General features: G+C 40.7%; 1 protein-coding gene across 2 annotated transcripts; it reads right to left on the bottom strand.

Moving 5' to 3' along the window:
* Window positions 1-563: 563 nt before the first annotated feature.
* On the bottom strand, window positions 564-27,729 carry sertad4 (SERTA domain containing 4). 2 transcript variants are annotated; one of them, XM_068339482.1, is made up of 5 exons: window positions 26,981-27,729; window positions 18,823-18,862; window positions 9,550-9,722; window positions 4,208-4,326; window positions 564-3,728 (listed from the first exon to the last, which is right to left on the bottom strand). In XM_068339482.1, the coding sequence occupies exons 2-5, from the start codon at window positions 18,834-18,836 to the stop codon at window positions 2,853-2,855; spliced, it is 1,182 nt and encodes a 393-aa protein (XP_068195583.1). In that variant the 5' UTR covers window positions 18,837-18,862; window positions 26,981-27,729; the 3' UTR covers window positions 564-2,852. The 2 variants fall into 2 exon arrangements, with proteins under 2 accessions (XP_068195583.1, XP_068195584.1); XM_068339483.1 differs by lacking the exon at window positions 18,823-18,862 and having other exon boundaries at window positions 565-3,728; window positions 26,981-27,726.
* Between the last annotated feature and the right edge of the window lie 188 nt (window positions 27,730-27,917).

Consider the following 27,917-nt stretch of genomic DNA (forward strand, 5'->3'; position numbering starts at 1 on the left):
ACATTTGAAAAACTCTTGTTCAATGTGCATCTCAACATTAACGCTTTAAAATATACTGCTGTGTGTTGTTTGTGCAGGCGTACTGCAGTCGGTTAATAACAATGGGTGTCGTGAAAAAAGAGATCCGGAGGAATCTGAAGCAGCAGGGCGGCTCAGCAGCAGGAGACACACACACACACACACACATACACCCCTGCAGCAGAAGTGTCACAAGCAGATCTTCCGTCCTCACCTCGCGACGGAGCTGTCAGGATGTTCAGATCCATGATTTAACCTCATTTCACAATGATCCGTCCTCCGGAAACACACACACACCTACACACTCCTGCAGCCTGTGCTGCAAGAGCTGAGGCGCTTTCAAGTAATCACAATTAATGTTGTGCAAAATATACAAAATTATACAATAATAATCTAGTAATTAGACACACAGTGAGATCTAAGACTGGATCAAGGTAACGTCTGATTTCAAGCAGACTGACGTTTGGACGACACGCTGCATCCCTTCACACAAAAAAAACTTTGATGATTAATACACTGTAGTCTTTAATTGGCTAATTGTTTTAGCAGTGGAAGCTCCTTCTGTTTGTGTGTTGTGTGTATCTGAACTGAATACTGAAGGTGCAACAGATAGAAGAGGAGGGCAGGGAGGAGTGTGGGGGTGACTGCTCCGAGTGTAATGTCAGAAAGATTAACCAGACCTGAGCAGCAGGGTGACACCTGAGAGACGTTTGACAAGAGCAATAAGCTGAGGTGCTGCGCTCCAGTGCACAGCGCATGGGATGGAGGAACACACACACATGCACGCACGAACGAACGCACACACACGCACACATACACACTGTGCTGCAAGCTACAGGGTTGTAATGCAAATGTAAAGGAATAAAATGGAAGCCAGGTTTGTTGTAACGTTTCGTTTACTGATGTTTACACTTGTCACAGAACATCACATGAAATAATATTAATAATAATAATAATAATAATAATAAAAGCGCTAACTTGCTCTTTTGTGTTTAATTATAGACAATGCAATACACGTTTTCATTCCAGAAACAAATATTGCTTTGTCAAATTTTTTTGATTTGTAAAAAATAACACCAATTATAGCGTAGGGTTTTTATAATTTAAGTAGGCTGGTACTCATTAGTTCTTGTACCTATCTAGTCGTAGAGTTGTCACTGATGCCTAAACAGTCAAAACGATATAAACTGTTATTTCGTACATCAGAGAAATAAAAACAGGACACATAAGGTGGGAGTAATTCCACCCTCTAATTCTTGCACCTTATGGTGCATCACAGAGAAGAGACGATGAGCGACTGATAGAATCTTTCCATTTTGACACCTTTGGATCCTCTCCAGAGGAACAGGATGAGATGTACAAACAAACTAGACACCACTGTTCATGCCACCATGAGGGGATCATATATGGAACTTTGATTCCATCCTCCACTGGTTTCCTTTATTCAGTCAGAAAATGCATGTTTCAACCACATATTTTAAAATGATATACTTATTCTTCAGTTCTTACATAAACACATGATTTTGGTTTGTAACAAACCTACAGAGGCAGATCATATCGGAATACTTCAATGGTTCACTGAACTTTTTTTGTTTCAGTTCACTTCTTTGGGGGAAACTTCACTTTCATGTCAAGAGCCAGGTGAAAGAATACTGACATCATCGTCAAATAGTTATCCAGGTCTTCCCTGCCTTGTTGGGTTAACGGAACATATAGATCTGTGACGAGGCTAGAAACGGAGTCAGCTGTGTGATTCAACAATTTTTTTTTTCTGTTAAAAATATGTTTAACCCTTCAAATTTAAGCCAAATAAACCATAACACACCAATACTGGTTAAGAGTGACAGAAAGGAGGCAGTGAACACTTGAAGCTTTTCAAGCCTTGTGTTTTAAGCGTCAATGACAGGCAGCTTTACGTTTGAGCCCTCTCAGGTAGGTGGCGCTATATAACATGCATTTTGAACTAAAACGGATGGGGGGAGGGGAGTTTACTTCAAAATTTAATAGACATCTGAAAGAATCTCGTCATTTAACTGTCCTGTTTTAGTCACAACCGTTTGAAACGCAAAAAAAGGAACAAGAACATTTAACACACAATATAAGATGCATCTATAAAAACACTAAGGCACTTGAACTTGTGATTTAACATTTCCACTGTTTAGGATTGTTCTTTAAAATAATCTGAATAATACGCATTGTGCCATCGCTGCAACACAGTCGCTCGCCATTGCCTGAGACGTCAGCATCAAGATCGACAGGCACACATAATTACGTGCAACCTCTGTTTAATAAAAAAGATGACCTTAAAATCAAGTTTTAAAATGCTACATCAAATCTTACCAACACACATACATGTACACACTGACACACACACACACACACACACACCCAAACCCACAACCCTTCATTTCATAGGTTAGTTTAGGGTCCTGAAAAGAGACCTTTGCACCAATTTAAAGCCCCACTGGAGACTTTTATTTTTGTGCTGTTGGGCATGAACATGGTCTTAGAGACAGTGCAATAGCAAACGTTACTTCACCTTTCGGTGAGAGATGCCACCATATGCTAGTAATCTTTAGAATTGTGTTTCCGAGGCCAACAGTTGCCATGAATTGTCTAATTGCTGCATCATACGGTAACACTAGTTGCAGAGTTGAATTAAATGTGTCTGTGTGCCACCTCGGGAGTATTTTAGACCATTAAAATTAAGCTGATTCGACACTTCTATAGTAAGGGCAAATCACACTTTCTTCTCGATGAGGAGCAGTAATTCTAAATTGATGGCGGTTATCGTCATCAGTACATTTTCCTTCCAAAAGATTTTAATGTAATTTCTACTGTTTATGAGCCCTGTGGTGCCAGAAGCCCACCTTATACAGCTGCCTCTCTGATGCTTTAGTGTCCCACTGACATGGTCTCACTACCTGCTCATCTTCTTCTTCCTCCTCATCTTCCTCCTCCTGGTCTACCTCCTCCTCTCCTACCCTACCTGTCATGCAACTATTCTCTCCTGTCGCTGTGTGTGCATGACCCATCATGGTCCTAGTCCTACCTTTCTGTCTTGACTTGTCCTTAACAACATAAAGGGAAGGTCTGCCTTGTCTTCGTTCATTATCTTCTTCCTCCTCCTCCTCTTCCTCGTCTTCTTCATCTTCTTCTTCATTCTCCTCATCCTCATCCTCGTCATCGTGCTCCTCTATGGCGACTGTCAGCCCTAGTTTACTCTGACTAGCTAGCTGAAAGAAGGAGGAGGAGTGCGGTGTGGCAGGGCAGGTTGAGAACGCCCCATCATACATGGAGAAAGGGAGGTGGAAGTAGTGTCCCGCAGCAGCAGCAGCTGCGTAGATGCAGCAGCACGTCTGGGTGCAGTCAGGACGAAGATCTCCCTGTCCTCCACGCACCATCCGGAAACGCTTACGGAATGGCGGTCCCACTTGGGGGGCCAAGCAGATCCGCGTGGGTACCGTTCCATGGAGTGCCTGGTGAGCCGGGTTAGCGCCTGATGGTAGGATGCATGGGGTAGAAGTAGATGCTGGGTTGGGGGGAAAGCACCAGTCGGTGCTCTGGAGCAGGATCTCGGCTCGGAGGCGTCGCAGGAGGTTGTTCACGAGGACAGAGCGTCGAAGGAAAGTCTCTGGGTCCTCAATAAACCGCATCTTCTCCAGGGAGAGGCGCAGCACATGAGCACGCTCCTCCAAAACGGGTGCAACCTGAAGGACATTCAGCTGTTAGAACTACAAAACCATTTATTTTTTAATATATTAATGCAATCACAATTCCTGTTCATTTTCCCAGGACACTTGATACAGTTTAAAAGTTTAAAATGCCTTTTCTAGATTGTGACTTCTGTTGTCATCAGAGCTGCCAAACATGAGCCCCTGAACAGTAATAATGAAGGATCTAGTCTATGCTTTTCCATTATCATGGTTGAGTTTTTATTCCAAATGTCACGTTTCAAAGTATAAGAGTTGTTTTTCCTCTGTATTGAATTTCTATAATGAAACAAAATGAAAAAACACATAAAATATAGCCGTCTGCCACCAATCCTTCCAAGTACTTTTATACAACTCAAAATGAAATAGACTTGAAGAGACTACATAATGACACAGCAGCTCTTTCCAGAAGGTTACCGGGTGAATTAAATATTGTCTTGATAGATGATGTTCTCTGAATGTTAGCGTTTACTTACTGTCTGGCAGTACGTCCTGAAACTGAAGGGAGGGTCATCTTCATCATCGACAAACTTTCTCTTGAAGTATGTGATCCTTGATACTGAGACATGATCGGGAACTTGTCTGCAGGAGGTTCCTGCAGACAAAAAGACAACTTTATGTTATCCCATCAGGGAGATAACGGGCATTTGTACTGTAATCGTAACTACTGTTTTTTCTAATCTGGTGATGGTTATTTAAATGGACTCTAATGGTAAAGATTTCAACAGAGCTGAGTTGCAGATTGCCAGAAACAATTTTCTCCATTAATAAGCTAGAAAAGGTAAAGTACAGTGGAGTGCAGTAATCCATCCCTTATTCAATCTTCAAGGGGCTTGTTCAGACTGGTTATCTATATCCAATTGTCATCCCATCCAGATTGATATCGGATGTCTCGTTTGTAGTCTGAACAGTCACACACCACATGAAATCCGATTCTAGCCGGACGGATCGAAACCACATTTGGGAGGTAGTTTCATATGGGATATGGACAGATGCGTCTCAATCTGAAAAGCTCTAAACAATCCGATCGGATATGATGGACTGTGAAGTCATATCCGCGACGCGAGAGCAAGGCACCAGAAGGAAGAGCATCACACATTACGGAGCGGTAAAAAAATGGAAGAAGTGGACAATATCTGGTGTGTGTGTGTGTGATTTTCTCCACCTCTACCAGACAGTGATATCGCCAATAAGCTAAGATATCAAAACTTAATGTTCGTCGTTGTTGTTGCTACCAACGCAAATTATATGACCTCACACTAAACACGCACTGACCGACGCCTTTGCCCCGACATCGTTGCTAGGGTAACCTGTCAGATCAGCCAATAATGTAGCCCAGTCTGAACAGAGCCAGGACGCATTTGAACACTTGCTAAAAACAGTATGAATAGACAGCCCTAAAAATTAGATATGAAAGAAAACCTGATCGGTATCTGATATGTCTGCAGTCTGAACGCAGCCAAGATGCACAGCTTCACTACATCACAGATTTTTAGTAAGTAGCCACCTTGATATACGATACAGCATCTGTGTGTGCACTCCATTCCGAGACTCATGTTTCCTCCTGCAACTTTTCATTAATACAAAAGTGTTTTAAACAGTCTTTAAGAGTGTGGGAATAGGTAATACAGATACAAGGTGGATTAATATCAGTATGGGGAGGGTTCATAAACGTTTAAATGATAGTAAATAATAAAATAAATAGTTCATCGCTATATTGCGGAATTTCATTTTTTGAGGGTGGTCCTAGAATGCATTAACCGTGAGTAACAAGGAATTACTGTATGTCTAAAGACAGCGATACTCCAGCAACTGCTGATGCAGACAGGCCACAAATCTATCTATTGTAGGTGAGTGTGTGTATGCCCCCCCCCCCCGCCCCATGCATAAAGAAATCACCGAACACTTGAAGCCATGTAAGTCAGTTCAGTAAATTAATCTGTTATGAGTGAAATGGCGTTTTAACTTTTAAGTCTTTTGTTCTTTATTAATTTAATCAACCTTTCTATTAAACTGGAAATGTCAGCCTGGACTACAGTGTCACACGGTGTGTGTTTTCTCACTGGGGACCTACATGAGTTGGATCAGTTGTGGTAAGGTCCCCCTAACATTGAACGGTTCTGTCACTCCAACCATTTTACCTCCTTCAGAGTTTATATTCGACACAAAAAAAGGATGCTAAACAAATGCAGCCAACATGTAATCTGCAAGAATCACAACTCCAGATGTTCTAATATTCATTTTAAGTGATGTCATTAGCTGCTCCTTAAGAATTATTATCAATATGAAAAGTGTCAAACAAGGAAAAACAAAACTCTGGAGATGTGCATCGGCAGCACACTCACCAGAGCCAGTCGTCTGTGGTAATGTGTTGAAACACTGTCTCCTATTTTTATTTCCATTGTGCAGTTGTCTTTGGATCAGCCACGGTGTCACTTCCAAGTAAAAAACTTTCATCCCTAAGACCCAAAAGCCTGTGAGTCAGCGACTGACATTGATGTTGTGAAGGAATTATCAGCCCAGCAGGAGGGTAGAGGATGCTATCCTGCCCCTATCTTACCCCTGCTGTTTTTTTGTCCAATCACATCCTGAGATGTCAAAAGCACAGTTTATTTGTAGATTTTTTGTTTGTTTTTTCTGTCTTTAACATGATTCTGCTCCAAGACTGGTAAAACTGTCCTTAGATGGTGGTCTGATTAAGGACTTTATTCATAAAGCAATCCTTTCTACTGGTTTCCTTTGGAAATTAAAGTAACAGCTGTATCAGTTCCTTTCATGGAAAATATCTGGTTAGCTGATGATAAAACACTGGCCAGTGTTATGAGGACTAATTCTCATCTCGTCCTTTTGATCTTCAGTCTCAGTTGTTGGTTTTGTAACAGTCGCACAGAAGAACCCCATGAGGAGGATGAATGTTGTGATTGTATTTAATGCCAGCAAACAGCTCGACATTCATTTGATGAGATTTGAAGATATTTTTTTGTTTTAATAAAACATATTAAGACATTATGTCATTTGATCTCTTTTTTCCTATTTTTTAAAGTAGCGTTGATAGGAGTGTGGATAGACTCCTATTCCCTCAGAAATCGTGCACTCCTGAGATATGTGCAATGGTCTGCAAAGAATTATACAATACTATATCCAGAGTGTGTGTGAATGAGAGGGACCCAAATGGAAGAGTGAGGTTACAGAGAGAGATCAAGAAGGTGGAGGATTTTAGGTACTAAGGGTCAATAGTCCAGAGCAATGGAGAGTGTGGAAAAGAGGTGAAGAAGCATGTACAGGAAGGATGGAACGGGTGGAGAAAAGTGTCAGGTGTGATGTGTGATAGAAGAGTTTCAGCTAAAATGAAAGGAAATGTGAAAGCAGTGGTTCTTAACCTGGGTTCGATCGAACCCTAGGGGTTTGGTGAGTTGGTCTCAGGGGTTTGGCGGAGACAGAGGTCAAGACAAAACACCTGACACATCGTGTCGGGTGGTTTTGCCGAATATACATGGATCACTGTTTACGTTTCGTGATGACACGCCCCCCTTAGCCATCACTGGTTGCAGGTGATCACGCTACATCGATTAGCCTACCTGTGCTACATGGGATTTTGTGCACTCAGTAGTCGATTTATGCCTGTCATGATGGTACGTCATCTGATTGCTTTCTTAATATTTTAATTCATAGTAACTATGTTGAGCAAAAAAAGAAAGTGGTCGGACGAATATGTGCAACGTGAATTTACATGTATTCTATACCGGTGTGATGGGAGTCAGCGTTCGGCATGATTTTTAATGTCAAGTTGAGCAATTCTAGTCTCGCACTGGCAAAAATACAGGAACACTTCCTTAAGCTGCATAGAAAACAAAAGAAACAGACTTTGCTGTGAAAACGACATAATACTGTAGTAGCTCTTGCCAAAGTGAACTGGTCTCTCAATAACAACAGCAGAAGTCACACTGATTTGCAGGTACATCATTTCATTGGAGTTCATGCACATGTCTTGGTTTTCTTCTTTGAAAAAGGTGATATTAATGCACAATTCATGAAATATACCAGTAAATCATATACTTTGTCTTAAATTTGAAAAAAATTTTTTTTTTATTTTTTTAATAAAGAAGGGTTCGGTGAGTGATCATATGAAACCGGCAGGGTTCGGTACCTCCAACAAGGTTAAGAACCACTAGTCCAAAGACAGTGTCACTGAGGAAAAGAGAGGAGACCAAACAACATCGCTGGTCTCACCAGTTTTGTACACCTTTCCTTTCATTTTAGCTGAAACTCTTCTATCACACATCACACCTGACACTTTCCTCCACCCGTTCCATCCTGCCTGTACACGCTTCTTCACCTCTTTTCCACACTCTCCATTGCTCTGGACTGTTGACCCTAAGTACTTAGAATCCTCCACCTTCTTGATCTCTTCTCCCTGTAACCTCACTCTTCCACTTGGGTCCCTCTCATTCACACACATGTATTCTGTCTTACTGCGGCTAACCTTCATTCCTCTCCTTTCCAGTGCAAACCTCCACCTCTCTATCTTCTCCTCCACCTCTGCCCTGCTCTCACTGCAGATCACAATGTCATCTGCAAACATCATAGTCCATGGAGATTCCTGTCTAACCTCATCTGTCAGCCTGTCCATCACCATAGCAAACAAGAAGGGGCTCAGAGCTGATACCAGAGCTGATGCAGTCCCACCTCCACCTTGAACTCCTCTGTCATACCAACAGCACACCTCACCACTATCTTACAGTCCTCATACTTTACATGTCCTTCACCGCTCTCACATACTTCCCTGCCACTCCAGACTTCCTCATACAATACCACAGTTCCTCTCTGGGCACCCTGTCATAAGCTTTCTCCAGATCTACAAAAACACAATGCAGCTCCGTTTGGCCTTCTCTGTACTTCTCTATCAACATCCTCAACGCAAATACTGCATCTGGCAGTACTCTTTTTGGCATGAAACCATACTGCTGCCCACAAATGCTCACTTCTGCCCTTAGTCTAGCTTCCACTACTCTTTCCCATAACTTCATCTACACCATGGTAGAACAACTTGAACCCTGCTCCTAAACTTCTAGCATTGCTACCTTTCATGTCAACCAACTCTCTATCTTTTCCTGTCATAGTTCCAACATTCAATGTCCCTACTCTCAGTCCTATACTCTTGGCGCTCCTCTTCTCTCTCTTCCTACTACCACACTCTCCTCTTCTCCTTCTTCGACGATGTTTTTTTTTTTTTTCCTGATGTTTTTTTTCTTGTTACCCTGCGTACATATTAAGTTTGACCATGTATGAATTTCCCAGGCACAAGTTCCCCATAAGGACAATCCAATCCACTTTATTTATATAGCACAATTTAAGTAAACAAAAGGTTTCTGAAGTGCTGCACAGTCAATAAATAAAAATACAACAGAAGCACCATAAAACCATGAACATAATGCAGTTAAATAAAGTATCAAATAAAAATCCCAAAAAATAACTTAAAATAAGTTAAAAGCGGAAATATAATCAGTTAAAACAATAAACAAAAAAATAATGTGAAAACAATATACAAAACATTCTAAATGGTGTCAAACGCCAGGGAAAGGAGGTACCTTACCTTCATAACAACAAAAGCGAATGCAGTCAACCTGCTACCAAGTTCAATGGTTTGTTGCTAGGAAACATTCTAAGGCTGTAATGTTGAATGCTTGACATCAGTCAAACCTTTCATGTTCACTCAGGAAGTGCAAAAATCTTGAACATCTAGTATGGCACCAAAACCCATAAAACTTCTACAACAGAACTCGATGATCAAACCTACAGTAAATCAATGATGTTGTACCTTGTGTAAACTGTTCTTCAGAGTTACATGGTCGGGCAGGGTTTGACAGGCAGGTTTTTGTGCAACGCCCTGATTCCCATATGGCCTGGTAGGTGGAGAGTGGTGGGTCTCCCTCTGGGTCTAGGAAAGGATTCATCGACAAAACTAGGGTCATCTCTCTCTCTGATTCTGGTCTAGAAAAAAACAGAATGGAAATCAATCAATCAATCAATCGCTTATTCAATCAACCAACCAACCAACCAATCTTTATTCATATATGAAACATTGCACAGTGCTTTATATAATATAAAAAAAATCGGTTTCCCCATTCCTATACCGCACAAGACAGGATACACATAAAATATTTTTTTTAAATGTATGTTCTATGTATATAACAGAATAAATATAAATGTGATATAAAGATACATATGCTTAAGTAAATAATATAGATAAATAGGCTCCAATTCTACAATAATACATCTATTTCATTGTAAGACTCCACATTGTAACATGTGGATAAATGGAAAATTGAAAATACTGATACACTGAGGTAAAGAAAATAATAATTAATATCAATATTTATCTTAGTTCCAGTTTTCAAATGATCCCATCTACAAACACTATGTCAGTAAATCTAATGAAGAGTCAGCACACGCTCTGCTACTGATGTGGTGATTGTTAACAAGGTGTTTATCTATGATACTGGAAAATCAGTCGACGTTGTGTGGAGGAGTAACCAGCTTCTCTCCAAGCTGTACGATAAATCTGATGCACAAGGATGGTGAGCGCTAAAGAACTGGCAGATGGCTGGCGACTCTGATGTGTGTGGTAGTGAAACGAGTAGGCCACAGATGGCGACATGACACCCACTCACACTATGAATTCCCAGTTGATTAGTTCGTAGGAGAGCTAGCATGTGGTTTGACACCATTTTGTTTGCAGGAATGGATTGAATTGCATGTCAACAACATGATAAGCAAGACAATAAAGGAAGTGTGATCCGCAGGGCAAAAAACGTACACAAACTGTTATTTTTGCTAATTTCCAATTGAAAAAGCAATATCAACATTTGTTTCATGAAGGTATAAAGACTAGCAAGTAGCGCTAGCCTGTCTAGAAACAGACCACTGCTATAAAGGGCTGCCTGACAGTCTGAGTCCTGGGAGATAAACTATATGGTCCGTTTGATCACACTGAATAGTTGTCATCCGGTACGCTGTTGATTCCTCACCTTCGTGTAGAAAGCAAAGCCAGCTGTTTCAGGCCTCTTTGTTCCCACCTTTCCTCCTCAAAGCTCCTCCTGCCCCTCCCTTTCCACCCCACATAAACAGATATTGTTGCCCCCAACCATTTTAACAAACCAAACTGAGACAACACCATCTCAGCCTCACCCCTGTTGGGTGGCTGATTAAAATGTCCGCTTTAATAAGCTCCCTGCTCTCTTTGGATGAACAGTTTTATTTCTGTGTGCTTCTTTTCTGCTGTTTACTTTTAACTGGCTCAGCCAATGAAATAACACCTTAGGCAGTCGTGCTCTGACCAAACACATCTAATCACTCCCCAGGCAGTAATGGATTAGAGCAGCAATGCATTCTATATTGGAGTGGAATTGCTTCAATAGCTACAGTCAAACTTTACTGTTGCATCATTGTAAAGGATGCACCAACACTGACACCCCGTGTCAAAGATCCTGTCACTTTATCCTGGTCGAGGGTTTGCAAGTCTATCACTAAGCTACTGGGTGAGGTGCAATAGATGGTAAGTCCCAGGTGACGACCAATGAATGGTTAAAAACAGAGAAGGAAACTCGAAAGCAGTTTCACATATGTTCAAAAAAGACAGACATTAAGAAACATGCATTACACAACTAACAGCAACATCACATACAAGAAATGTCTGAAACTGACACCCGCCAAGCACCAATGGAGGGTAGAATTGCTGTTCGACAAGTAAATTACATCAGTGATCCGCCACACCAGCAGACCACCAATGGTACATGAACCTGTGTCTTGGGATGCTTGCGTACTGAGACACACACAAACATACAACAGCAGACCGGACTCATGTGACAACGGCCCTCTCTTTCCTCTCTGCCTCTAATTGGCTCTGATCCTGACACATTTGGAACGCATTAACCATCAGCCAATCAGGAGTAAAGAGGGAATATTGAGTAACACTGGTCTGTTCCTAGTAGCCCAGTGTTACCAACTTTTTTAAGAAAAATGTGGTGGTATCTGAATGGAGTAGAGATCTGATGAATGAAAACAAAGCAATGAATGAAGACACACCTTCAAAGAGGAAGTTTAGCAAGTTTTGGGGGTTTGGTGAAAAGGAGTCCCAGTTTGTTGTGCTGTCAGCAGGAAAAACATTGGCACCACTTGTTTATCATTGGAAATAAAACCAAGATTGTAGTCATTGTCACAATTGCTGGTGTTGTATAATGCAGTTGAATTTCATAATGTTGTAATTGATTATAAAAGCTCAATTCATTTGATTTTACATGTTTCGAGTTCACTTTGTGTCGAGTTTCCCATTCTCAGTAGGGACACACAGATTTTTATAGTCTGGAATCTAGTGCAGTGGATTTATTTACTCCAAAAAAATTTTCTGTCTCAAATTGGATTTTGTGAATGACACTTTAGATGTCTGGAGTAATATAGAACATTATTAACATCATATCCCACACTGGAGATTCAATAATACCTACAGCTGTACTTTGCGTGTAAGTGGCAGTGACAGTATAAATGCACTTATCGTTTTAGCTGCTGCACAGTGCAGTCAATGTAGTTAATACTTTCCACATGTTATTTGACCAACACTCATCCCTTCAGTGAACAGTTTTAGAATCTGAACAACCTAATCTTTGAATAGTAATGCTTCAATCAGAATGCCTGCTAGACACGTGGGGATGAGCAGCAGCCCCCCTCTCAGTTGCTCAGATGCAATCAAATGGGGTTGCTGATGGGGCAGATGCTGTGGAGATGAGTGCAGATGGCCCACTGGTTAAAGACCACATTCCTGTCCTTCACAATAAATGTATGATAAACTTCCTTACAGATTATCGTGAACAGAGGAGAGGTTGGTGTGGGCTCATCTCCATTTATAACTCTATTCATACAATAGTTCTAATTTGGTTGGCTGGTGACTCACTTGTCAACACCTGCCTTAACTTAATAGGACAAGTAGTCATCTGGAGATGACATATCACCTCCACATTTTTAAAGACGGGCAAAAGCGTATATTGTTGTATGGAGAAGATGAGCAGCCTTCAAAATGACCCGAAAAATACTTTGGCCATATGCGCATGGACATGCAGACTAAAATCATGATGAAATAATGGAAATTTAAAGGCACAACGGCATAATATAGGTGATATATGTTTGTTGCTCTGGACAAAATCACAAATTTACACTGTCCTGATGTTTCCATGGAAATAACAAAAAGTATGTTCTCTAAATAATTCATGTTGTAACCGTAACAACTACCTATCATGGTTAATAACCCTTAGTTTAACCATGATATTATAATATGCCCCAACAATGACGCAAAGGATGTTCCTACCCATGTATATTGTGTGCTGTCCTTATTGTGGAGCTTCCACTATTTACCAAATGATTGTATTATTAATACAGAGAGAGACTGAAAAGACAATCCAGATGACTTCATTCTTCTCTCTGACAGCCTGTATGGAACTCTGCTCTTCCAGTTTTGGTCATGATGCATTGTGTTACATTAACTATTATCCACATTTTAGAATGTGTTGTCAAGCAGCAAACCACAGCTGTGTGACATAGATTCCACTGCTGAGCACTCTCACCACCAAGGGCCACTATGACCAATTATATCACTGTTATTGAGCACTAGTGTCATGGTTAATTAGCAGATTTGGCCCTTCACATTTCACCGACGAGCTTTTCCACCCTTAGCTATTTTCCTCTGTCACCTCCCCTCACTGCTGTTGTTGCCACATTTGCTCGAGCACAAAGGAACAGGCATGCCATCAGTCCCGCTGCCCTCCGTAGGGACCTCCATCTCAACATCCCCCCTCCCCGCGTTATCCTGCTTTCATCCCCCTCAGTCTCAGTATTTCTCCCTCTCTCCTTCTTGCTGACATCCTTTCAACGGTGGTCACAGTTGACAGCTCTCTGAACTGGAGGGGTGAGGAAAAAACAATGAAAATACAGACTAAGAAGATTCCCTGCATGTACAGCAATACTTCTTTTTCTTCAAATAAAAGGAGGAGGAGGTGGTGGAGGAGGAGAAGCAGGAGAAGAAGACAGTGTGAACAAGTATCTGTGTGTCTGTAAAAAAGGAGGGGAGAAATAGCGGGTTGAGGTATAAAAACAAGGAACGAGGGGAGAAAAACCTCCTTGGGGGATATCATTCTGTTTCTGTCTGCGTCTTGCAGGAATGTGAGAGTGATTGAGAACGAATACTGGCTGCACATGTCTGATTTTCTTCAACAACAACCTACAACCGGGTGTGTATGAGAGAGTGTCTGTGTGTGTGACAGAGAGAGAGAGAGAGAGAGAGAGAGAGAGAGAGAGAGAGAGAGAGAGAGAGACGCTGCTTCACCTGTGTTCAGTCTCCTTCAGCGTCATGCCTCTTATCTTCCCACTCTCACAGTTTCCTAACCTCTGTCTGACTCTATCTTGCCGTCTTTTTTATTACACCCTTTTATGATGAGAAGTTAATTGCAGTGCCGGGGCACGAGACAAACTGTGGGAGGGAGACAGAGAGTGATGGGGAATGAGAAGACAGAATGGGTAGAAGGGAGGGTGGGGGTGAGAGATGGATGGAATGAGTCAGGGAAGGAAACATAACTGCCTCAGGAGCCTTGTCATGAGTGGAGACAGATCACCCCCAGGGATGATTTCTGCTGCTGGGATTGACTCCCTCCTTCTAGTGCTGATCCAGACACACTCAGACATGCACAGCTTACAGTTTCCTAAAACATTTTGGAAGGAAAGCTTCTCCTGCACCACGACGCTGGGGTTTTTTGATGCATGTGTAGCTCTCTGCACGCTTTAAGAATCTAACTTAGGGCTGCACGAGAAGCTTCTGTGGTCTGAAGTTTCCTTTCTCTCTCTAACTTCATTTTAATTTTCAGTTCTACATTAGTTACCGTTTCAATGTGTTGGCTTAGGAGCTGATTTAAGTTCCTTATGTTTTAGCTGCTGTGCTGCATCATAACACACCATAGTGTAACAAAGCAAAAATATTTTTACACTCATGTAGATCCCAAAATACAGGCAGATTTCATTTTAGTTGTTTGTATTTCAGTTACAATGATATTAATCAAGTTTTCCATATGGTTGGAATGTTTCAGAAAAAGTTACTTTTTCAAAGTTAAAAACAAAGTCAATTTAATGTTTCCCAAAACATCAGAAAACATTTCTTTAGTAATGGGGTTTATCTATTTGTTACTGTGAAACATTGAACAAGTGTTTAATTATGTCTCTACTTGCAACCATGGAAATGAAAAAATGAATAAATAAATTAATATGTAGAAACTTTCATGAAGAAAAAAACAGCCACTGACTCCCAATACATATATGATATATATGATGGATGGAATCCATTCCTACATTCCCTTCTTCTGGTCTTTCAGGGTAAAGGATAATTTTACCTCAGGACACTGAGTACATGAACTAAGAGCCAAAGCTAGATTTTAGCGCAGGGGTTCATTACCATTTGAAGATACACCTCCACACTGGTGGCCATGTCACAATGTAAACGTACATTTCTGCCTTGTCAGTGGTAACCAGAACATGAAGACAAAACCCCAACACTAACGGCTAAATCCTGGATTTTCAGTCATTTTCTCTCTTTAATGTCACAGAGGTGACTAGATGTATAAATATAACAAAACAAAAACTGCAAACTTTAAAAATCACGTTTGTCAGCTTTAGCTTGGAGGCTTTAAATTTAGTCTCAGTATTTAATCAGGTGTTAATACTTCATAGACCCAATTTTTTTCTAAATCAAAGCTTCTCAAGCTTTCACTTTTTAAAGTTCTACATATGAAAAATCATTCTGAAATTAACAACCTCATCATCACCACTGCAAGAAAATACAAGAAAACTTTTATTGTCTGTCCATTCTGGCTTCTTGAGAGTGTTGGAAAGTTCCACTTCCTTACCCTCACCATAGCTTTAATAAAAACAGTCAAAGAAAAGCTGATATTCGAGCCAAAAGACTGGGAAGATTTCATTTGTTCAATGATTATAGGAGAGTATGAAACATGCCTCTAATAAACTCTGTGTTCCCTCTCATTTCACTGTGGCCTCAAAAATGTTAATCGATCCAGCATGTGTTTGACAGTGAATGCTGTATCACTCTGTGTCTATGTACAAGTGTGTGTGTGTGTGTGTGTGTGTGTGTGTGTGTGTGTGTGTGTGTGTGTGTGTGTGTGTGTGTGTGTGTGTGTGTGTGTGTGTGTGTGTGTGTGTGTGTGTGTGTGTGTGTGTGTGTGTTTACTCCCTGTTCTTTTGGACAGCTTTTGACTGTGTTTCCGAGCCTTAGGGGAAGTGATAGCAGAAAAGAGTTCATGACTGTGGTTTTCACATCAAAATAGATCCCAGACCGCCAGAGAGGGTGTTCAAAACACACTATAGCATGAATGTGTCATAATTTAACAACAGCACAACTCCACCAGATAAACTGTGGGACAGGGACTTGTGAGATTTTTTCCATTACCTCAATTGAATTGAACACACACGCAGTGTGTTATGAACACAAATGAACCAAATGCACACATTGAATATTCTTTGAAAATGTCTACACTGACAATGATGAGTTTATGTTCACAATAATTCTTCCCTTATATAACAGCAGCTGAACACCAGAAAACTGTTCAACATGACAAGTTAGTAAAAGTTTAGCATACAGAAAAATAATACCACGGTAGCATTACATGAATGTGATTAACTGTTACATTTCCAGTGAAGCAATCCATCCTTTCCATGTGATGTGAGAATGTGACCTTGGAATTTTGCATGCTGTTCACTTCACCTAGTGCAGTTAATGTTTCCCATGAGCGCAGAGAAAAAAATGTGTTTTTTGTCACTTACGTTTACAATGGCTAGTCCAGGATGCAACCTGGACTGATGCTGATAAAGCAATGGGCAGTGACCAGTGCGTATGAACAAAGTGAGCCATATGACAATGTTAATGTCAGAGTCAGGCTTGTTTCTCTGGACATACAGACAGGGGTATGTGTCTCTTTGTGTGTACAGTGATATAATAGAAGTAATAACATCTCCAGAGTGACGACGTATCCCCAGTGACTCAAATGATGCTTTTGGTTGCCTTGACAGGACCTTCATCAGCTCCTTCCTCTCTGATCTCACAGCAGGCACTTTAAATCTAGCTGGAAGAGAGAAAGTTGGTCCAGTCTCTGACTTCCTACTTGCTGCACCGGAGACAGTGAATAATGTTTCAATGGCATTCCATTGTTTACCATGTGCTGCTAAAAGTGTATATCACATTGAATGCTGCTGTCTAACATGCCATATGTTTCTTGTTTACAGAACATCAGCATTATATATACAATCATACAATAGGTGTGAACAGGGTCCAAAACTGACACCAGCCCAGGACCAATGGATGGTAAAAGTTATGTTTGGTGAGTAAATCAGAGTTTATCAGCCACACTGGCAGGTAAACATTTTTTCTTCTTCTTCTCCTTCTAAACTGTGTCTCAGGATGCTTGTGTCCTTGACACACACACATACACACCCTGACACATTTGGATGACATCAACCATCAGCCAATCAGAGGTAGAGAAGGAATATCATCACAATGCTGAGCCGATGCTAGCAACACAACGTTAAAACCCTTTTTTAAGAAGTATGTGGTGTGAAGAGATCTGAAAAATGAAAATGATGAGATAAAAAAGAATACGGAGGAGGAGACACACCTTCAAGAAGGAAGTTTAGCAAGTAATGGAGGTTTGATGATAAAGGAGTCCCAAGAGACCGGTTAGAGTATGAGGAGTCATGCTCGGTGTGCTGCCAGCATTACAAGAAGAAACACTGACGTAACTTGTTTATGATTGGAAATAAAACCATTAAACTGAAAACATCCGTATCATACTGCAAGTGTAGCTATTGTAACAACTCCTGCATGTTGGAGCCTTTCCAGAGATCAGAGAGTATGATCCAACAAAAGCTGTTTTGTTGTGGCACCAGGAGTCTATCAGGAGCAGGGGTCCAGACTACTACAACCCTACATTGTCTTTAAATTCCCTATTTATTTATTTATTTGTTTATGCATTCATTCATTCATTCATTTGTTGAGTTGAACGTCTGAATTGTACTCAGTCTTGAGTTACTCATTCATCAATATATTAAACACTAAAATATATATTTGCATTGGACTCTTCCATTGGACTCTTCTTTATATTTGAATTCAACATAATAACTTTATCTCAATGAAATGTATGGAAATTAATGTATATAGAACACAAAAAGGCAATTTATTATTTTGTCCAGTAAAATATATGCTTGACCGTTTGGAGTTTGGAGTTTTGGACCTTGGGTGTGAAGAAACAAAGGCAATGTAGAGATGGGTCTTTGTTTCTGACACTGTGGCAGGCTGCTACAACCCACTGGTGTCTGGGAAACCATATATTTTTTCTTCTGCTCAGAAACAAGCATGTATTATAAAATAAAATTGCATCCCATACAAGTGAAGATATGCATATTCCCAAATTACTACATGTTATATTTAGAAGGTTAAGTAAGGGTACTGAATAATAGCAGACAGCCGATTAAGAAATATAATTTTTGTTTGTATACAGCCCACAGCTGTATAACCGTCACTCTCCATTGTACTACTGTGTTACTAACAGGTGTGAAAACAAGGGAATAACATTTTATGACAAAACCATGATCATGGATATTATTTTTTATATATATAGCTTACAAAAATTAAGACAAAAACACTAAAATTAATCAATATTTTACCTTTTCAAATATTACAAGTTCTCAGTATCTATAGCTTCTCCTAGAAATCTATGGTGACCTCGACCTGGTGGCAAGAGCTGATAAACAATATGGGTACACAACACATTTATAGTTATTTCCATGGGGAACATTTAAAGTGATCACAAGGAGAGGGTGGATCAAGAAACTACATTTATTACTAACTACCACACTTCATGTCACTAGAAGAAATCACATGCTGATAAAAAGGATTCTTCAGTTACAAGAAGTTATGAGGTAACTCATAAGGTAACTTGGAAAACAAGTCATTCAAAACTTTATAAAGACAAATTCATGTATGCATCACCTTGTAATCACCATGGAGATTACTCAACATCAGACTCTTCCTGAAAACAGAGAAACAAAGATGATTTGTTGTTGTGGACATTCTCAAAAAGTAGAACGCGTGTACGGTATCACGTGACTACCTACTAAAAAGCCGCGATGAGCTGAAGCCGCACGTGTTGATGCACGAATGCACCATCCTATAGGTCCCATGGACTTCAGTCCTGAATGTGTAGATCAACATATTTCTGGTCTCCAGAGCTCCATGTGACACAGCCATACAGACTAACCAAACAGGCATCAGAGAGTTAATATGAAATGACAGCATCACATTATAGGCCTCTGATGAAGCTGTTATCAGGTCAGTAAGGGTGTTCTTACATTAGACCGTTGTTTCTAATGTTTCCATCCACATTTCAGCATAGAGGATGGTCTTGTGCAGAAAAATATCAGCAGCACCTGAGAAACATTGCTGTGTTCACTGACTTTCATGTACTGCCTTCCTCATTAATATCAGTCAACTCTCCTCAGCCACATTAAAAAACCTGAGGCAACATGTATCTAGATGAAAAACAGCCTGTGGTTGACACTTATCTGCTGACCTTGTATTTGTGCTTATTTTATCAGTGCAGCTTTACCTCATTTTTTAAGGACAATCCATGAGCGCACAAATATAGGTGTTAACCAACATGAGCAAGATGGAGTCGCTGAGAGGTTCTAAATGTTGGTTCCCATAGTGTTCCAGTTAATTACCCAGCCTTTCAAAACACAATCAGATGTTTCTCATCATAACTAGGAACTCAAAGCCAAAATACAGCCTGCTGATTCTCAATATGACAAAAATACATCCCATCAATATGGCTGCTGGCATGTGGGTGGAGAGTGTGTGAGAGCTGGCATTAGAGGGAGCACAGTGAGAGAGAACAGATTGAGAGGAGATAATTGGTGTCCTGCCATCAAGTTATCCTTCAGCGTAGCAACAACACGACACTGTATGCCATGAGTCAAACCTGAGACACTCAGATAGCAGGCAATTAGCCCCCCGCTAGCAGAGTGGACCACAATCACTCAGAAAAACTGTGGAAAGCTACGTCGAGCAAATTAAACCGGAAATCATGAAGAGACATGTTCAAAAGCAGGTGTGATTAAAAAAATCTATGCCTTTTGATAACAGACAAAACCCTGATTCTTGTCACCAGCAGGTCTTCCAGCAAAGTACTTTGTGAGGGGACAGTCCAGCCTTTTTCAGTGTTACATCTATGCTCTGATGATTCAATTATTTATAATTATTATAATTAGTTATTCAATTCAGCTATTAACAACAACCGATCAATTTCGTAGGTTGTCTCTATCGGCAAAAATAAAGTCATTTTTCATGACTACATTGAAGTTCAGTTCAGATTATCTTAATGGATGCCAATCAGAGGCCCTCACACACAAACCAATCTGAGCTACAATTCTGTGATTACCTTCAGTAGTTGTACTTTCACTCAGATTAAAAAGACTTAACATCAATACATTAACCGATCAGAATTTAAGTCAGCATCAACAAAGGCAATATATTTTCCCCAGCATGGTGAACACATGACATAGACCAGTCCCCTTGCTTATACCTATCAATGCAACCCACCAACAAAACTAGCCAATGACAAGTAGAGTAACCTTGACCTATATGATATATATGAAAATCACACAATTAGACAATCACATGTCTCATTTAAGCTAAGTGTATAACAAGCTATATGCTAGCCAAAGGACTCAAAGCTGACATAATTGTTCTGTTGCTTCACTATGAGGAGGTGATTTTGGATAGTGATAACTGGAACGAAACCCACATCTAAATACCTCAGAATGATTCTCAACAGTTCACAGCCTTCACATTTTACATGTACACGTCTCTCAGTTGTAGGATTAAATCCAGGACATGCAGGTAAACACAGAAACCTTGAATCACAATCTCAGAACTATAGCATCTGCTTTGTCATAAACTTGAAGATGCTGAGTGACATTAAAACATGTAGTGTTGGTAAGTTGTGGTAAAAATATGTAAATAGTCTTGGCTATTGAACAGACTCAAAGCTAATCAAACTTGCTAATACAACTTAACTGATGACCACTTCAAGCAAAGATTATTGATCTAAACTAAACTGTCACTTCTCAACAAAAATAAAAAAAAATGTGGCTTTTCATCAAAGTTAGTGAACTGTTTATGAATTTTCCATTGATTAAATTAGAATCTAGAATCAAACAGCAAGTCTGTTTCATGTATGATTATAATAATGAACAATCTAAAGCACTGTAGACACAAACTTTAAATTTATAAATCTTTTCACTGCACTCTTATCCTGCTTGTACTGTAAACAGTATCTGAAATGTTTACGTGCAATCAATACTGCTTACAGTGTAAGTAAATGTATTGGAACGTTTTGATAACATGTTCTTTTCCTATTAAACAAACCATTTCATGAAGCGACAAGAGAAAAAAAATATGATCATTTCAGACTTCTTGAAGACACCCTGATTCTCAGCTGCGTGGTTGTTCCTTTCTTTCTCTTTGTCCACTGGTTGCAGCTTGCAGCCTGTCAGCGGGGATCAGATGATCTCACAGAGGGTGGAGGGCCGTTTGGCCTTGGTGGCGTGACTAAGCTGGTTTGAGGGCCCATGAGATTTGGCCCCTGCACTTCTCTTGCTGAGTGGTGACACACACGTTGTGACAGGACCGCTGTTCAGCGCTCTATTATGGATTATGTGCTTCTTGTTGTGGCTGCGAGGGTAACAGGCCAGGGGTCTGTGGGTACATCTCCACTACACTCCCAGAGGTGGTTGCAGCATATTAAAGACATGGAAAGACACTGGGATGGGTTTCTGTAACAAAACACCTGTTTACCATATTAAGGTAAGCAGCCAATAGCATGTCTCCTGTAGTTCAATATGAAACTAGGGGTTACAGTAATCCCTTGCGCATTCGTGCATCAAGACGTGCCGCTTCAGCTCATCGCGGCTTTTTAGTAGGTAGTCATGTAATATTGTACGTGCGTTCTATTGGTTGATGGCATCCGGAAGTGTGCATTCCATGAGTCTCGGAACGCAGGGCACTTCCGAGAGACAAAAAAGATCTTTGAACAGTCCATAAGAGTGTGGAAAAAGGTAATACAGATAGAAGGTGGTTTAATATCAGTATGGGAAGGGTTCATAAACGTTTAAATTACATAAACGTTTCTGAACGTTTATGTAATATAAGATAAATGATCGCTATATTGCGGAATTTTGATATGCGGGTGGTTCATCAAACAAGTAATGAGGGATCACTGTATTTCCAAAAGAAAACTCTGGGCTTGCACTAGGAGGTAGTATGACTAAGCCACTGTGGCTCAGTGTAAAATAATTGAGCAAGCCGCAAAAAGCCACATTCTGTGTCCAAGACAGTGGCACAGTGCACGGACGACCGACGCTCGTTGCGGGGGGCGTGGGGAGGGACACCCCCACCCTGGGGGAGTCTGGGGGGCCTCCCCCAGGAAATGTTTTAGAAAATGGGGTTGTTTTCCTGCATTGTGGTGCATTCTGAGGACAAAATCTTCTGTGCAGTTTACCTACAAAAATACACTAAAGTCAACAGTTCAAGCTTAACTATCTTTATTTCTGTCCTACTTTATGCAGGTATGAATGTGAGATTCAACAATTGAAAACTTCCATTCACTATGTGAAGATACAGTCATACAAAATATTACTCAATGTTTACTTGTAAGTTTTACTTAGACGAGAAGACATTTTAACCTTGACCATCCACCATTACCATTGGTATGCCATAGTTTATTTTATTTATTTATTTTAATTCAACAACATGATTTTTCATTTCAATTTAAAAAGGCATGAAAAATATCTAGCGAGGTGAATACATATTTACATGCATCGCTGGTTATACCTGCGGTCATAGGGAACAAAAGTCTAAGACAAGTATTGATAATATCTTTCATTTACCTTCTGATCAGTCTGTGGTGAGTGCTTCACCATTTTTAACACAAACTCTACTTTAAAACACTGGATTCTTTTGATCGATCGTCCTCGCCTTGTCGTACACCAATTCGTGGGTTCAGCTTGTAAAATCGAACTTAAAATCAAAATAGCGGCGCTATTTCCGCTAGCGCCACTCGCTAGAGGCAGTAGCGGCGCCAGCGCCGCTCACTAGCAGCAGTAGCAGCGCTAGCGCCGCTCTCTAGCGGAAGCGAGGTGAATACATATTTACATGCATCGCTGGTTATTCCTGTCGGTCATAGGTATCAAAAGTCTAAGACTACAAACAAGTATTGATAATATCTTTCATTTACCTTCTGATCGGTCTGTCACCACTCCTACCCCCTCTCAGCATTCACCATTTGTTTATTAATGAGGACTTTAACACAAACTCTACTAAAAAAACAATATTTTTTTCTTGATTGGACGAGAGGAGGTCATGACTCGAGTGTATATTTAATGATCTGGAGCCATTTCCGTCGGCATGCTTTGGCTAAATTCCGTCGGCATGAGGAAATAGCGGCGCTAGCGCCACTCGCTAGCAGATATAGCGAGCGCCGCTCGCTAGCGGAAATAGCGAACGCCGCTCGCTAGCGGAAATAGAGAGCGCCGCTCGCTAGCAGAAATAGCGAATGCCGCTAGCGAGCGACAAAGTTTTTCCGTAAAAATAAGAACGCCACTGTGGCTAAACAGTATAAAAACCTTGTAGCCAATCTGGAATTCACTTCGCCTAGGGCGAAGTGGCGAATGGCTAGTGCATGCCCAGAAAACTGGATGTTTTAACCCATGTATTTGTGTGAATAATCCCTCTTCCACTGAATGCTGCAAAGTCGCTGTCCTTGTTATAAAGTCCCAAATTTAGCTCTAATTAGCTGCCACGTCACATCATCAACTACAGCCCTCAAGATTACCAGAACTGGTTGATTAATCAGTGGAGTACCCTATAAACTACTGTCCCTGGCTGAAATTGTTCCACTTTGATTTGTTGTAAATAAGGTAACACGGCAACGGCTTTCCCGCTTGACACTATGTTCAATTAAGAGAGAACATAAAGTTGTGTATTCTACGCCAGATGCTGTTATTCCCACATGTACTGTAACTCTGCTGTTATGTTGATGCTTATATGTCCGTCACTCACACTGATTTCATCTCCAGTTTTACTTTACCTTGAAATAGGAGCAATCCAAGGCAAAATGAGAAAAAGACACTACAGGTAATTCTGTGGTACAGTTTGCTCAATAACGTCCGGCTATAAAGCAACAATGAAATTTCTTGCGTCATTCTGCTCAATTTTATGTTACTCACACGATTTGTACTGGCGTGAGTATGAAGGTCAACGCAGTAACATTTATTTCCACCACTTCCTACTCTCAGCATCCATAACCAAAATCAACACTATTGCTCCAGATGTGTTGTTGTGTGCTTTCCAACACCAAATGCCACAGTGCCTGGGTTCATTAACAAGCAGTACGATTCACATCACACCACTTGCATCTACCTGCATCTTGAACTTTTATGTCAACTTTGTACACAACCATGTTACGTTTGGTGTGACATCAGCGTTAGCTCTAACTATAAACCTAATCCTTACTGAATTAAAACTACCTCTGGGCTGTGGGTAAAGCAAGAGGACATAAAAGGTTCTTGTCACTTGCTCTTATTTATTGTCTGCTTCAACAGCAGGACAAATGAATGTCGCTCCCATTGAAACTACTGTGTTCCATTTTATGTAGTTCTGATCTAAATTAAGTATTAAAGAACCAAATAATTGGCTAAATATATTGGTTGATTAATGGGTAAACTTTTTATTTTTGTCTGCAAACTATTATTATACTGGCCTTAAAAATAAGCTATCATTCAACCTCTACCTTCTACTCTCCTCTTTCCCTTTTCTTTCAAGTTGTTCACCTTCGATGTGTGTCTTTCTGGAGCACAAAGGCGTATTCATGATGGAGAAGCGGTGCCTGAGGGGAAAAAAGAAGTCTGGGGCTACACCCTGTCATCCTCTCACACACGCACACGCACAGACACAGACACACTTGTGTTGGCTGAGGTCGCTTGCACAAAACAGCAGAGAAAACGAGGGACAAAGGGAATGAGATGTGAAACCAGCCTATTTCTTGCCAGCTATCGTCGCCGGTGACGTTCTATTCAAACATTTCGATGGAAATTTCAACGTTCCTTTACAGGGTCAAACATTACGCTACGTTGTCTATCATACCCGTTTTTTCTAGGTCTAAGGCAAATTACAAACCATACATGTTTGTGTATAAACAACACAACTCGAGTGCTGTTCATTTTTTGCTTGGCACCACATCCCGTGGCGTACGCTACATATCCGCTAAGAGCCACGCTTTGAAACGCTTCTCCAGATGTGAGTCCCTGCACCCTGCTGAGTTCGATGAATGGCTAGGGGGGCTGCAGGCTACCTACAGGTTCACATCATTAACGAGCAGAAGAGTCTGCTGAGAGCAAGATATGATTGATAACACCATGACAGAACTGGAAGAGGGGAAATGCAGCAAGGGCTTTTGATAAAGACGAGGGAGTCGAGGGCTTGGCAGGTGCCAAAGAGAGGGAATCTGGCACCGCATTTGCCCGAGCTAAATGCCAGGAACCCGTCCACCAGGCTGCAAAGCTAGAGTGCTTTCTTCTTGTTACAGACCCACTTCTCTGGTTTGTTACTTTAATCTGAACTGGATGTTCCTTCTTGTTGCGTGCCTCACAATATTACACAGAACACACTTTTCCCTCCAAGGGAAACAAATAGCAAAGGTGGAATTTCTGGCAAGTTACTCCGGATATTGTTGGCAGGGAGTGAAGTGCATCCAAAACCTATTAAAAACCCACTGCGAACCTTTCACCAATGCGACTAAAAAAGAGGAGAGATGTATTATATGTTTCTGCCTACACTGCATAGGCCTGTGTTTTAATTTCGTTTAATCCTCTCTGGGACCAACAGGGTGTTAATGGTCCGCTCTGAGCATATCAATGTCTGTGGTGGTGAGTCTTAGAGAGCACAGAAATTACATCAAGGGGGGAATTACAGCAGAAGCTCAGAATAAATCATCTGAGCCCTTTCCTTTCAGACGGCAGCAATAATACAGGCAACAGCCACTGCCGCCAAAAGCGGTCCCCACCAAATAATGAAGTCAGGCTGGATGGATGCCAGGAGGGTGGCTGATTATGTCAGCCTGCATTATGTGTAAGATCAGGTCTCTGTCATTTACTAGTGAGCCATTAACTGCCCTGAGTCGTTAATCCTGCACTATCATATCAAATTATACTACTGAACCTTTAATCCTATATTATACTATGTTTGGTGAATGTCAAAGTACACGATCTCCTTTGGCTTCACTAATGGCATTTTAATAAATCGACAAAATTACCTAAAGCAAAATGCTTTTTAAGCTAATGTATCTGTCTTATTACTGCCACTTGTGAATTGCCATTTTAAAAATTCTTTAATTGATAATTTACTACAGTACTAAATTGTATTCTAAAAAAAATGTCAATGTCAGAGGTGTAAGGTGTTTGGCATGCCTCTAAATGTAATGTTATCTGGATGTACTGGTAGTATAATTCCTTGGGTGTAAATTCTTTAATATTTTATTCATTACTGTGTTGTGAAGACAAGTCGGAACGTGTACATTAAATTTCACTTTTCATTTTCTGCTTATGCGTCTACAAAACAACAAGCAAATACAAAATGTGTTGTTCCCTTACCTTTATTACATAACTTTAGTTACTTTATGAGTTCATACAAAACACAACAAAGACATAAATTATGAAATTACTTGGCAAAATGTGTTGTATCTCTATGGGAAATTCACAAGCTAACAATGTTAGGTTCCTTAAACCTAACATTAAACTGATGAGCAGAATTGATCAATATTAATAATCCGAATGTATATTATTACAATATATCCCAGTACATCAAGTTTTACTACCCGTTTTGGCGGTAACACATACTGCAATCTTAATTTTACTTGACAAGAAAACCTTAAATGCATTAATACGTCTTGTAAGACATTGTAAACATTGTAATATGGTTGAAGTTGCTTGACTTTGTAAACGGTGACCCTGAACGCCACACACACACACACACACACACACACACACGCAGCTTCAACATTCTGACACGTTTAGCCCAAACAATGCTAGCTTACCTGTCTCGAATTGTTTTGACCTCGTCCTCGGCTCCACACTTGCTTTGTAACAACAACTAGAAATCCAGGGGTTGACGAAAGATGGAATGGAAATTATGGAATAAATACCACCGCGCCTTCGGCTGACCGCGTCTAGTTTGATCCGAGTAGCGCAGACGGGCGGTCTGAGCGCCGCTGCTGTGATCACTACTTCATCGGCGACTTGTCTCAACACTTATCACTGAGCGCGCGCGTTTCTCCCGCTGCACCCGCGCGAAGCATCCCCGCGCGCTTTCCGAAGTGACCAACGCGGACGGATGGAGGTCTTCCTGGATCTCAGCGGGTCAAGCGGCTGGTTCTGGTGGAGCGGTAGTCCATCCAGGGAGTTCTCCCAAGCAGACCGTCCGGAGGAGCTCACGCCGTTACGGCTGGCTGACAGTTAACGTGAATGTGTGGCGGAGAAAACGACACCAGCGACGCAGCTCCATCCCCTCCAGCCAACTACTGCTGAGGAGTTCACGTGCTGCTCGGAAATGTGGACACCCTCTTCATCCTCAGGAGCGTTTTGTTCTGTCCGATTTGGGACTGATTGCTCAATTTGTTTAGGGCCAACATTTATTAGTTTTTACACTAATGAGCAATCGTCAGGACACGAGGGAATCCATCAGGATGTCTAGATTATTATCTCCAATAGATCGACTACATTTGATTTGGTATCATATGAACTACTGTCAAAAGTTTGTGGTATTAAATTTACAATCACTCCAGACCACAATGAGCTTGAAATCCTCACAAATTTAAAAAAAAAAAAAAAAAAAGTGTTTGCAAAACAGAAAGGAATATAACAGAGACCGAAATGTAAAAGATAAAAATAATAATATGATAATTGAACAAATAGCTGTCTGGAATGAACAACTAGACAAGATGGTATAATGGGGAAGGGGTGAGAGGTTTATAA

The sequence above is a fragment of the Antennarius striatus genome, chromosome 17, assembly GCF_040054535.1.
Source record: "Antennarius striatus isolate MH-2024 chromosome 17, ASM4005453v1, whole genome shotgun sequence".
NCBI classification, from domain to species: domain Eukaryota; kingdom Metazoa; phylum Chordata; class Actinopteri; order Lophiiformes; family Antennariidae; genus Antennarius; species Antennarius striatus.